General features: G+C 60.4%; 1 protein-coding gene across 5 annotated transcripts in view; it reads right to left on the bottom strand.

Annotated features, from left to right (window-relative positions):
• Nucleotides 1-1752: 1752 nt before the first annotated feature.
• The window catches only part of EIF4G1 (eukaryotic translation initiation factor 4 gamma 1), a 44708-nt gene continuing 34977 nt past the window's right edge, over nt 1753-11483 (bottom strand). For all 5 annotated transcript variants that reach the window (XM_077825665.1, XM_077825667.1, XM_077825666.1 and 2 more), the window contains 15 exons: nt 11370-11474; nt 10217-10373; nt 9708-9808; nt 8872-8974; nt 8639-8741; nt 7698-7957; nt 7426-7541; nt 6863-7035; nt 6444-6569; nt 6243-6324; nt 4916-5014; nt 4551-4685; nt 4115-4196; nt 3697-3837; nt 1753-3458 (listed from right to left, as the gene is read on the bottom strand). In XM_077825665.1, coding sequence (XP_077681791.1) covers nt 3277-3458; nt 3697-3837; nt 4115-4196; nt 4551-4685; nt 4916-5014; nt 6243-6324; nt 6444-6569; nt 6863-7035; nt 7426-7541; nt 7698-7957; nt 8639-8741; nt 8872-8974; nt 9708-9808; nt 10217-10373; nt 11370-11474 — 1965 coding nt within the window. In that variant the 3' untranslated portion in view covers nt 1753-3276. The remainder of the gene's footprint in view (nt 3459-3696; nt 3838-4114; nt 4197-4550; nt 4686-4915; nt 5015-6242; nt 6325-6443; nt 6570-6862; nt 7036-7425; nt 7542-7697; nt 7958-8638; nt 8742-8871; nt 8975-9707; nt 9809-10216; nt 10374-11369; nt 11475-11483) is intronic.

Below are 11483 nucleotides of genomic sequence, written 5' to 3'. Positions count from 1 at the left end.
CCATACATGCCCATGTAACATGGATGTTCCAGGCCACAGTTAACCAGGGAGAGTTCCCTACCCCTGATAGGCACTGCGCACACAGCGGGGTGGGCCATGGATGGGGCACCCAGGCATTACCACCACAATGGCAATTACTTCCCTCGGGACCAGCCCCGCCCCTGCCCGTCCCAATCTCCCCACTTCCCTCAGGACCAGCCCCTGCCCGTCTCAGTCCCCCCGCTTCCCTTCAGACCAGCCCCTGCCCGTCCTCATTCCCTCCACCCTGCAGCCTGATAACAGTGAGGCCCGCCCAGGGCAGGCACTGGGTGAAGGTCATAGGGACAGAGAGAGCTGCTCCAAGCCCCAGACTGCTGTGCCCACCAGCTGAGTTCAGACGGGTGTCAGGGGGCTACGTCCCCACTGGACGAGCAGGCGGGGGTACAGCCAGGGGAACATAACACCAGCACCACCCCAATGCACTAGCCTGGATGCACCCCACTGTATTAGGTCTGGCCCCGTCCCCAGGGGGCTGGAGGCCTCAACTGTCTGCCCAGCCCTGCTCTCTAGACCTGGCACTGCTGCCTACCCTTGCTGGGAAGTGGGCCTGGGGAGAGCATCTCTGATCGCATTTCCCTGAAGATCCCAGACCATTACACCCAGGTGCACCTCTTACCGCTCAAAATCCCCACCCCTCTGCAGACCAAGCCCATCACAGCCCAGGAGCACCGTCCTAGTACAGCGAGCAGCCCCCTGGGCCTGCTCCGACCCGCTCCAATACAGCCCTCAGGCACTCGCCAGCAGAACGAACCAGCTCTTCAAGGGTTGATACAAATCAGTCCCAATTCAACAGCAGCATCTGAAAATGCTGCCCCCCACAGGGTCGGGGAGATGGGGCAAGGCTCCGGCCCGTGCCCCACATGGTTCCCCTGGAAGCAGCAGGGCAGGCTCCGTAAGTGCCCCCCGCCTCCATGTCTCTCTCCTATCCCAGAGTGGGCAGTTGAGTCTCCACAGCCAACACAATGGGCAGACGTGCCATCAAACACCCGCCAGCCAGGGACCAGCCTCCAGCCAACAAAACCAAGCGACTTGTTCTCTCCCCAGCAGAGCCAGCTCGTGCTTCCAACCAGTCAATCTTCCCAGCCTGGGCCTGGCGTGGAGCTCGGTCCCAGCCCCCCCTGACCAGGGGGGAGGCCCCAGCTCATATTCCCTGCTCCCTGAGCCAGCCAGGGCTCCTGCCTGGGCCCACATGAGCACTGGTACCCCCTACAGGGGAACATCCCCCAGCCTGGATGTTCCCCCACACACACCTGGCAAGCCCCACTGGGGCAAGGCCCCATGTCTCACTCTCTAACCCCCACCCCAGGGCAATTCGCCTAGCGAGGGTAACAGCAGGAGAGGCTGGAAGAAGCTGCCCAGGGCAACTCTGCATGGGGCTGCCACAAAAAGCCAGAGGAGGGGCCTTTGCTCAGCTGTCCCCTGGTTCAGCCTCCAGGCTCAGCCCCCCCCCATACAATAAACCACAGCAGCCTCTGCCCTCCCGCACCCAGGGCCCACAGGCCCAGTCTCACGCCCAGGGCTGCAAAGCCAGCCGCAGAGACAGAACCAGACCAGCGGCTGGAAGCCAGCCCCATTCAGATGAGGAATAAGGCTGACAGCAAGGGTGGTGAACAGCCAGAACCAGGCACCTCAAGCAGCAGGGGATTCTCCATCTGTTGCTGTCGCCCTGGGCGGCCTGGGGGGCAGGTTAGCCAGCCAAGTCACTGGGCTCAATACAGAGGTTACAGGGTGACATTTAATGGTCTGTGTTACACCAGGTCAGACTAGATGCGCTAATGATCCCTTCAGGCTGTACACTATGAATCATCTATCATCAATCCATCCACCACCACCACCCCTGTGTTGGCTCTGCCCAGCCCTCAGACATTGGGGCCCCTGCAGCCTGGGGCAGGAGCTCAGAGGGTGTAGCCCCCTTCCCAGGGCTGGTGCAGGCAATGCTCCAAAACACCCTGGACTTCTGGACTGTACTCACGCCCCTTCGTTCCTGCCACCTCCCCTTGCCCACAGTAAGAATGGGCACAGTCCTTAGGGGACCCAGGCTGCCCCCAGGTGGCACCTGCCCCACAGCTCCTGGTCTTCGCTGGACTTCTGGGCTGCGTTCAGGTTCCCGGATCTCCCTCCAGACCAGACCTGCGAGCGCTTCTCTTCGGACTCCCGCGTTGGCGATCCTTAGGCTGGAAGAGTGATGGCTACAGTGCCACATAGGAGCCTTCACCCCATCCAGGGCATCCCGCCAGCACCAGCTCCAGACGGGCTGTAACTGCTTAGCCCCCATTTGCTAGCTGGCCCCGAGTCCCTGAGTCTGGAGCCGCTCTCTGCGCTGCGGGGGCGGCAGGTGAGCCCTCGCAGACACAGGCCCGGATCCGACAGCGGCACACGCGGCGGGATTTAGCAATGTTCTTTTATTTCCAGTTTAAGGTGAAAAGATGCCTTTAAATCTTCAATTAAATACTCCATAAAGAAAAGCAAAAAAAAAAAAAAAAAAAATATTTACAAATTCATGTGACCGGTAATTGAATCCTTGTTTTAATAATTACGCGTGCGGCTCGTTAACATCCGGCGCTCTATAAATACAGGGGATGCAGATGAAGCCACCGCTTGCTGGCTCGCACAATTGTGGCCTTAAACGTGTTGGGGGGGGTGGGGTGGGGAAGAAGGAGACAGGAGTTGCCGAGCTGGCCCTGTGGGAGGCTCACCCAGCGCAGAGGGGGCTGGAAGTCCCACTCCCGCCCGGAACGGCCCCAGCAGCTCCCAAGCCGATCTCAGAGGTGGGAGATTGGGGGAAGGGGGCTGAAATGATTTTTTTGAAAATAAAAAACCATCCGGCGGGTTTGTGGTGCAGGCTGTGATCCGGGAACGGGGGAGCGGGAGAGCAAAGTCCTGTCCCCAAACCAAATTTAATAAGTTTATATATATATAATCTCTCTATATTTCAGCAATAAATGGGGGGAGGAGACGGCCCCCAACAGACACGAGTTTCTGGTGCTTTGCACCCTGCAGAGTTTGGCCCCGCTCACTGCGATCCATCCGGGTTTCTGCGCTGGGGCTGAGCAGAGCCCCACAGCGTGCCTGCCTCCTTCAGCATGAATTTATTATCATCAGACACAAACCAATACAGGCCTCGAAAACAAAACAAAAGGAAAGGAGGGAGTTCAGGGGGCAGGGCGGCTCCCCGCGGCCTCTGCGCAAGAAGAGTCCGGGCCTCGGGGCAGGCCGGTAGGGCCCTGGCCCCACTCCTCAGTTGTTGTCCGATTCGTCCTCAGCTTCCCGCAGCCAGGTGAAGAAGGCCGTCACTGACTTGAGGGCCACCCCCTTGCCCTGCTGCTCGGCCGGGTCCTTGCTCGACTCCCACTTGTAGAAGGCTTCCTCCTTGATGACGTCCTCGTCGTACAAGGCATCGAAGAACATTCGGAGCAGGTCTGTGGGGAGGGCGAGGGGGGGGGTGTGTCAGGGGGACACGGGAATAGCCCCTGCTGAACACCCCCACCCCACCCCGAGCAGCCGGCACAGAAGCCGTGTCCACCAACAGGTGTGGGCTGGGATTGAGTGACTGCAGCCCTCCCAACACCTCCTTTCATCTCCCTGGGCTCCCCGGCCCGCCATCCCCTGGCCCTCCCAGAACCGGCAGCCACCCCCCAGCCGGCCGGAGACACTCACTGGGAGGCTGATCCAGCTTCACCACGAGGGCCTGCAAGGCATAGAGCGCTTGCAGCTCCTTCTGCTCCTCGCTCACGTACTTCTGCAGCAGCTTGGCCCGGCTTTTGATCACCACCGTGTCCACCCGGTAAGGGTTCTCGACTGCAGGGGGAGGGGAGCAAGTGAGAGAGGCAGGGAGCAGCCCCGGAGCAGCTCCTCCCACCCTGCCCCAAGGGCCGGAGCTCCTGCCCCACTCCCAGCAGATGGAAAACGCAGCACCGGGAAGGGTGGAGGAACGGGGTCCGCACTGCGCTTGGCGCCAGCCAGCTTCCCCCTCCCATCCCAGCTGCCAGGGCTCTGGCTAGTTCAGGCCACCCTCGTGGGCAGGTCTGGGCCCCAGCTGAGCCCACAGAGGCAGGGCAGCCTCCTCCCTACTTACAGACAATGGCCGAATGGCACACGGACGTCATCAGGGCCCTGACGAAGATGCTGGACGAGACCTGCTGCTCGCTCAGGTTGGCCTGGTCGGGGAGAGAACACTTCAGAGGGGCAGCCAGGCACAGCGCTGGAGGAGGGAGACCCACCCCCACCCCAGGCCTGGCCTCCCCAGGGAAACTGCAGAGCAGCAGCAGTGACCCTGAGAGACAGCAAACGCCCCTACCCTGCTCCCCCCAGTGCCCACTGCTGGGAGAGACTGGGACTGGAGTAGCCAGGTGCACCCCCAGTCAGCACTGCTGCCCCGCTCCCTCCTGGAGTACCTGGGGGCTCCCCCCTGCCCAGTCAGCACTGCTGCCCCGCTCCCCCCTGGAGTACCTGGGGGCTTCCCCCATAGCCAGCGCCCCTTGCTGGGGAGGCCCTAGGGGCAGCGCACTCACCTCGATCCAGTCGTATATTCTTTGGTTGTTAGAGTTCTCTTTCAGCAGCTTCTCCATCTGCTTGCACAGCTCCTCGGCAGTCAGCTCCTTGCGGCTGGGCGTGTCCGAGCTGTCCCCCATGGTATACTCCACTTTCTGGGGACAGGAGAAGCCAGTGAGGGGAAGCCACGGCGCTGCGACAGGAGGGAGACACGCCCCAAGAGATGGCACTGGGGGATCCTGCCTGCAGCGCTGGGCACCGGACTGCTCATCGTCAAGCTGCTCCCTGCTGGATCCTCCAGCACCCAAAGCTCCAAAGCCAGCCAGGGCCTCTCCTGCCAGCAGCTCCCCTCCCCCAGGCCTGGAGAGGGTCCAACCCTGCTCACCTGCTCCGTGACAAACTTGTTCACATCCTGGTCCTCGGGCAGGAACTCCTTCCAGCTCAGGCCACCCTCTCTCCACAGCGTCCCTGCCTTCTTGTGGCTCTGCAAAGGGGGACAGGGTGGGAGAGCTCTCCTGTCGTCAGGCTTCCCAGGCAGGTTTAAACGACCCCTTTCCGAGGCCCGGGAAGGCAGAGTGAGCTGTGCCCAGCTGGAGGAAGGGGCTGGCTGGGGTGGAGGCAGACACTCAGCTCCTTCTGCAACTGCAGCAGGAAGTGTCTCCACGTGGCCCAGATCAGGGCTCCAGGGCGGGGACAGAGCTGCAGGGCAAAGCTTGGAGCCTGCGTTCATTCATAGAACTGGAAGGGACCTCGAGAGGTCATCTAGTCCAATCCCCTGCACTAAAGGCAGGACTGAGTATTATCTAGACCATCCCTGACAGGTGTTTGTCTCACCTGCTCTTAAAAATCTCCAATAATGCAGATTCCACAACCCGCCCTACACAATTTATTCCAGTGCTTAACCACCCTGACGGTTAGGAAGTTTTTCCTAACCTCCAACCAAAATCGCCCTTGCTGCAATTTAAGCCCATTGCTTCTTGTCCTGTCCTCAGAGCTTAAGAAGAATTTTTCTCCCTCCTCCTTGTAACAACCTTTTATGTCCTTGAAAACTTATCACATCCTCTCAGTCTTCTTTTCTCCAGACTAAACAAACCCAATGTTTTCAATCTTCCCTCACAGGCCACGTTTTCTGGACCTTTAATCATTTTTGTTGCTCTTCTCTAGACTTTTTCCAACTTGTCCACATTTTTCCTTTCCAGAACTGGACACAACACTCCAGTTGAGGCCTAATCAGTGCGGAGTAGAGTGGAAAAATGACTTCTTGTGTCTTGCTTACAACACTCCTGCTAATACATCCCAGAATGATGTTTGACATTTTTGCAGAAGTGTTACACTGCTGACTCATATTTAGCTTGTGATCCACTATGACCCCAGATCCCTTTCTGCAGCTTCCTTTCATCTAGTGGTGCTTCCTCCAACTCAAACATCCCTTTGGCAGCGGGGTCACAGGGAGCAGGGCCGAGCCAGATGGGAGGGATGAGGACTGCAGGGGGTCAGGGCCATGCCCCAGAGCCAGACAGGAGGGATGAGGACTGCAGGGGGTGGAGTGGGTGAGGGCCATGCCCCAGAAACAGACAGGAGAGGCGGGGTCTGAGGGCCCGGACCACGGCTCAGGTGTTACATGCAGACACCAGCCCTCCCTGCCACGGATGTGGCTCTCAGTCCCCACTAGCAGGCTGAGGCGAGCAGATGGGCACGGGGGCATCACTTACCATCCCCTTGCACAGCAAACCCAGGATCTCCAGCAGAAGGGTGCTGGCCTTGCCAATGGGCACCAGGGGCTTGGCAATCTCTCTGCAGGGCATAAAGACACAGGTCAGCTCCTCATTACGCAGCCAGCCATGCGCCTGGTTACGCTCCCCCCAGCCCCAGGAGCAGGGCCTGGAAGGGCAGCCACGCGGGGAGCTGCTCACCTGAAGAGCTCCTCCATGGGGATGCCCCCCTCCCGCAGGATGGGGGTGATCAGCTCGGCCAGGTAGAGCCAGATGTGCGGGATGTCGATCTCCATGTCCTCGGCGATCTCCAGGATGTCGTGCACCCTGCGAGGGAAGCAGAGGAGGGCCGGGTGGGTCAGCGGGGAGGGGCAGCTTCCAGGAGCCCACAGCTCAGGGCCGGCAGCATGGGTGCCGTGTTTCCCTGCCAGCCCAGGGGCATCTGCAGAGTGAGCCAGAGGGGCAAAGCACAGGTTGGAGCAGGGGAGCGAATCCCACCCCTGCCCATGGGACCGGCCAGGCCCCCAGCCCTGATTCAGCAGCCCTAGGAGGGATGGTGCTCCAAGCCCTTGACTAGACCCTTCCCTAGCAAGGTCGCAGGGCATGGGGGGTTCTCTTACCCTTTATAGTACTGCTCCTTGGTGAGGTTTCCAGCTTTCACTAGCTGGTACAGCAGCAGCCCCATGTGCTCGCGGGCGATCATGCTCCTCTCCAGCGTGGACTCAATGCCATTCCGCACAAAGACATAGAGCTGTGAGGGACAGGCCAGCTCCTGCACGCACTGCAGTGCCTCCTACAGGGGGAAAGACGACTCAGCATGGCCCACATCTAACCCCCACTGCAGCGCCTCCTGCAGGGGGAGAGAGGGCTCAGCACCGCCCTGGTCCCACCATCACACACACTGCAGCACCTGCTGCGGGGTAGACTGGCATGGCTCAGAATGGCCCTGTGCTTGCTCCTGGTCCCCGGCCAAGGGCTGGCAGCTCCCAGCCCTGCCCCCCAGCTGCCACCGGCCAGCCCAGACCCCTGCCCTGCCCCATCCACCCCTATTGTTAAAGGAAAGATCATTATCACTTGTAATTCTGCTGCCAGTTCCAGGGCTGCAGGCGTCTCAGGGCCCTGAGCGCAGATCCCAGCATGCAATGCTCCTCCCGAGGGGCTGCCCCTGCCTTCCAGTTCTCACCTTCATGTCGTTGATATGCAGGTACTCTTCAATGATGGCCTTGGATTTCTTCTCCAGCTCCTCCTCCGACAGCGCTGGCTTAGGGGGGGCCGCAGGGGGCGCCGGCTCTCGCTTAACTGTGGAGAGGGAGAGATCCCATCAGCACGGCTGGGCTGTCGGGTGGATGCCCCAGCCCAGCGCAGGCAGCCAGGCCCTTGACAGGACTTGGGCGCAGGGCGGGTTAACATGGCACCGTGTCCCCCTCCCAGCACCATGCCAGCCCCACTCTTCACCTGGCTCCCTGCTCCTGTCCCGCTCCTCTGTCATGCTGGAAACCTTCCGGACAGCCTCCTGGGCTCCCTGCCTCTCGCGTTCCCGGCTCCTGTCCTCCATCTCCTTGCTGTAGCTCCGCTTGGTGATGGGGGGCCGGTTCCTGTCTGCCCGCTCCCCCCTGTCGGGGCGCTCCAAGCGGTCACCCCTCTCCAATCGCTCGCGCTCAAACCGCTCCCCTCGCTCTCCGGCCTTCTCTGACCGATCGCGGCTGGAGCTGCTCCTGGGGGGCGGGGAAGAGTAGATGAAGCACCCCAGGACATAGCAACCCCCCCCCCCCCCCGGCAACATTCCACTCTCCTGACTGCACATGCTGCTTCCTCACCCTCTTGAACCCAGGGCGAGACGACTCCGGCCCCCGGGCCCCCCCCCGGGGTTTTAAAGCCTTGCCTGGCTCCCTGTTGCATTTCTCCCTGTCCCCATCCCCTTCTCTGCAGGTGTGAGAGCCTCCTCCTCAGCAGCTCCTGCATCTCTAGCTCCTATGGGGTCTCAGCCAGAAGTGCCCCAGGCTTTGCAGTCTGATTTTTGTGGCACTGCCTAGCTGGGACTTGGTATCCCACACGGGCCTGGGGGGCTCTCCCACCTGCCCCACCCATGGCTGAATGAGCAGCAGCTGCAGGGGGCTGAGAGGAGCTCCTGTGTCCCAGAGGTGCAGCAGGGTCAGGGGACATGCCAGCCAGCAGCGCCCCACTGGCTCTAGACCCTCCAAAGCTTGGCTCCAGCAGCGTCTCCACACATGCCTGGGACTGCCAGGCACTCAGGAAAGCTCCTTCCCCTTGCTGCGTGCTAGGGACTCTGTCCCCGGTCCGTGTGCAGCCCTGTGCCTGGGAATAATCACCCAGAACGCACTCACCAGGCCCTGGCAGCAGCACGGCCAACAGCCAAACGGGCTGATGCGACTCACCTCTGTACCACGCGCCGGGAATCCAGGCTCTCCGCGGGGGTCGACTGCTGCAGGGCTGAGAAGCGATTCAAGGTGCTAGTGGCTGGCCGGTTGGCATCAGAAGCTGGGAACAGAGAACAGATGAGTCAGAACCGGGTGCGAGCACAGCACCCACCCCCCACTGCCCATCTGAGATAGACCACCCAGGCACCAGGCTCCCCCCGCCACAGAGCCGGCGAGCACTGCTCATGTACCTGAGTCAGCAGGCTTGGCACCAGATCCCCCGCTGCTGCCCTTCCCCCAGCTCAGACGCCCACCAGGTGCAAACAGCTGATTATTGGAGTCGATCGATCCAGGCTGCATAGAGAGAAACCAACACGGAGCTGGCTCGAGTCGTTCCTTGTCTAGCACTGCGCTCCGCTCCCCGCCCCCCCCCGTCAAAAGGAGCTGGCAGACGCTGGGGGTGGCACGTGTCAGCATCCAGGACATCCAGGGCTCAAAGCCCAGCAGGGAAAGGCCATGACAGACACACAGCATCCACCCAGAGCTGGGCTCCCAGGCTCTTCGGGACCATGCTGCTTGCCCAGGAGCCCCTGCTGCCCCGAATCAGGCTTGCCCTAGATCCTGCAGCAAAGCCTCTGGATCTGGCACTGCTCTAGTCATTCCAGAGCAGCTTCACTTAGTGAGGTTGCTAGGAGGTGGAATAGCCCAGCCAATGCAGCAGCTGTTCAATATTTGTTATCAGTGGCACTATGTGGGGAAGCAGCCTAGACCAAAGGGTAAGTAGGAACTGGACTTTTCTGTTGAGATGATCCCCAGCAAAACCATTAATGTTGGCATGCACTGTATCATCTTTAGGTTTCAGAGTTAACACCCAATTGGGCTGAATAGGGCTGTTCATCCATCTCACAGCTGTTGATTCAGGCTATCTGCAGACATCTGCATTGGTTACATGTATGCACGTTTTCAAAGCTTTACAACCATAAGGACTAGGACCATGTAAAGGAAAACTGAGACTGTAGCCCAGTTCTGTGGCTGCAGAGAGCTCCCTTCCCGAAGACACCGCCAATGCCCTCCCGCCCTGGCTCACCTTTGTGATCTTGGTTATCCGGCTGGTATCAATAGGCCGGTTGCCCTTGCTGATGGGGACGGTGTTCCAGCCATCATCTGCAACCTGGCTCCCTCGCCCACCTGCACGGCACAGGGACAGACCAGGCCAAGGTCACCAGCCACCCCCAGCACCACAGAGAGATACAGACCCCCCCAACATCACGCTCAAAGGGCAGAGCCAGGGCCCAAGGAGCAGGCAGCCCCAGGCCCAGCTTCACAGTTCTTCTGCCCACAGGAACATGGGACCCTGCCCAGCGGGTGTTCTGGATCTGCTGGGGCGAGGGCTATCAGGCATTCCCAAGAGTCCCAGGTGGGCATGTGGAGAGGAGGAACCATTCCAACTGGTCTGTAAATGTCACAGGCCTGAAATCCTGGGTGTAGCAGGGTCGAGAACCCCCAAATCCCAGCACTCAGCATGGTTTGCCTGTCCCCCTGGCCAGGGCTGTGGGGACTCAGCAAGGTGCTCCACGAAGCTCACAGGCCTCTCACCTCCAGATGAGGAGCCAGGAGGCCCTCTCCTCTTGTCCTGCTTCGACATGAGCTGCTGCACTTTGATGTGCTCCCGATGCTCCTCCATCTCCGCCTCCTTGTGGATCTGGTCAATGGTTTTAGGGCCCTGGTCTCCTCGCCGTGGCACCCAGCTATTCTGCAAAGGGGGTGGGGGGAGCGGGGGTTACAGCAGCTGCGGGAGGAGGAAAGGATCCACCGGGTTGTCTACGCACTGCCTCACCCATCTGTGCAGGATTGGAATGGCCCGATGGGACATGCTGACTTGGGATTCTCCAGCAACCTGTGCCCCGCCAGGAGCTCACTCCACACAGACATGGTCCACCCACACGCTTCCTCAGCTACCTGCCTTCGAATCCAGAGCCCATTGCCATCGCAGACAAGCACTGATTTCCCGGCCCCCTCTTGCAGGGGGGCAGCCTTCATGGACTCTCTCCAGCTCCACCCACCGGCCCAGGTAGCCTCCTGCTGTTTTTCCAGCCCAGTACCATGGGGCATGTCACCCGCACATCTCCAGAGGGGTGGGGGCCAGATGGTCTGGCCTCAGGGAGGCCAGCCACTGCCGACCCGGGGGGCGGGAAGGGGGGGGAAATCTGTGGGCTTGATTGCCACAGCGCCGCTCTATTTCAGACCTCGCTGCACCCCCCTCTGCCTGGCTCTCGGGGTTTGCAGCAACCTTTGGTGCAGAGAGGTTCAGACTTTGGAGTCTCCCTGCATCAAACAGCTGCTGGTGGGATTCGACCCAGCTGCCTACGTTTGCCACGTGGGACCTCAGTAACAGTGGTCACTAGCTGGGAGCAGAGGTCACAGTACGGGCGTGGATCCCAAAATCTTTGAGCTGAAGCCCTCCTGCCAGGAAGCGGGTGGATCACGCACCTTACCCGCCACTGTCATGTCTGTCTATCCAAGAGGCAAGGCTGGCCCCATGGATCCAGGCATACGGGATGGGTGTGGGGTTGACACCCATCTATCCCGAGGCTGAAGGAGGGATGTGTACTTTATCCAACCCAGCAGGATAATGCCCCATCTATCCTGAGGACGCGGGGGTGGGGCTGGCACCCATCTACCTGTGCGTACACGTCCCTTACCCAGGAGGGTCATGCCCACCTACTCAGGGGCAAGGCTGGCACCTTACCCGCCTGAGGTCAATCACATCCTGCAGCATGAAGCGAATTCGAGATGACGTTTTCTTCTCCTTAATGATCTTATCCATCTGGTTGAAATACTGATCCATTCTGGGCTGCACGAG

This window comes from Eretmochelys imbricata, chromosome 9 (assembly GCF_965152235.1).
Source record: "Eretmochelys imbricata isolate rEreImb1 chromosome 9, rEreImb1.hap1, whole genome shotgun sequence".
Classification (NCBI taxonomy): Eukaryota; Metazoa; Chordata; order Testudines; family Cheloniidae; genus Eretmochelys; species Eretmochelys imbricata.
The sequence above is the reverse complement of the archived record's forward strand: the minus strand, read 5'-3'. Positions and strand labels throughout refer to the sequence as shown.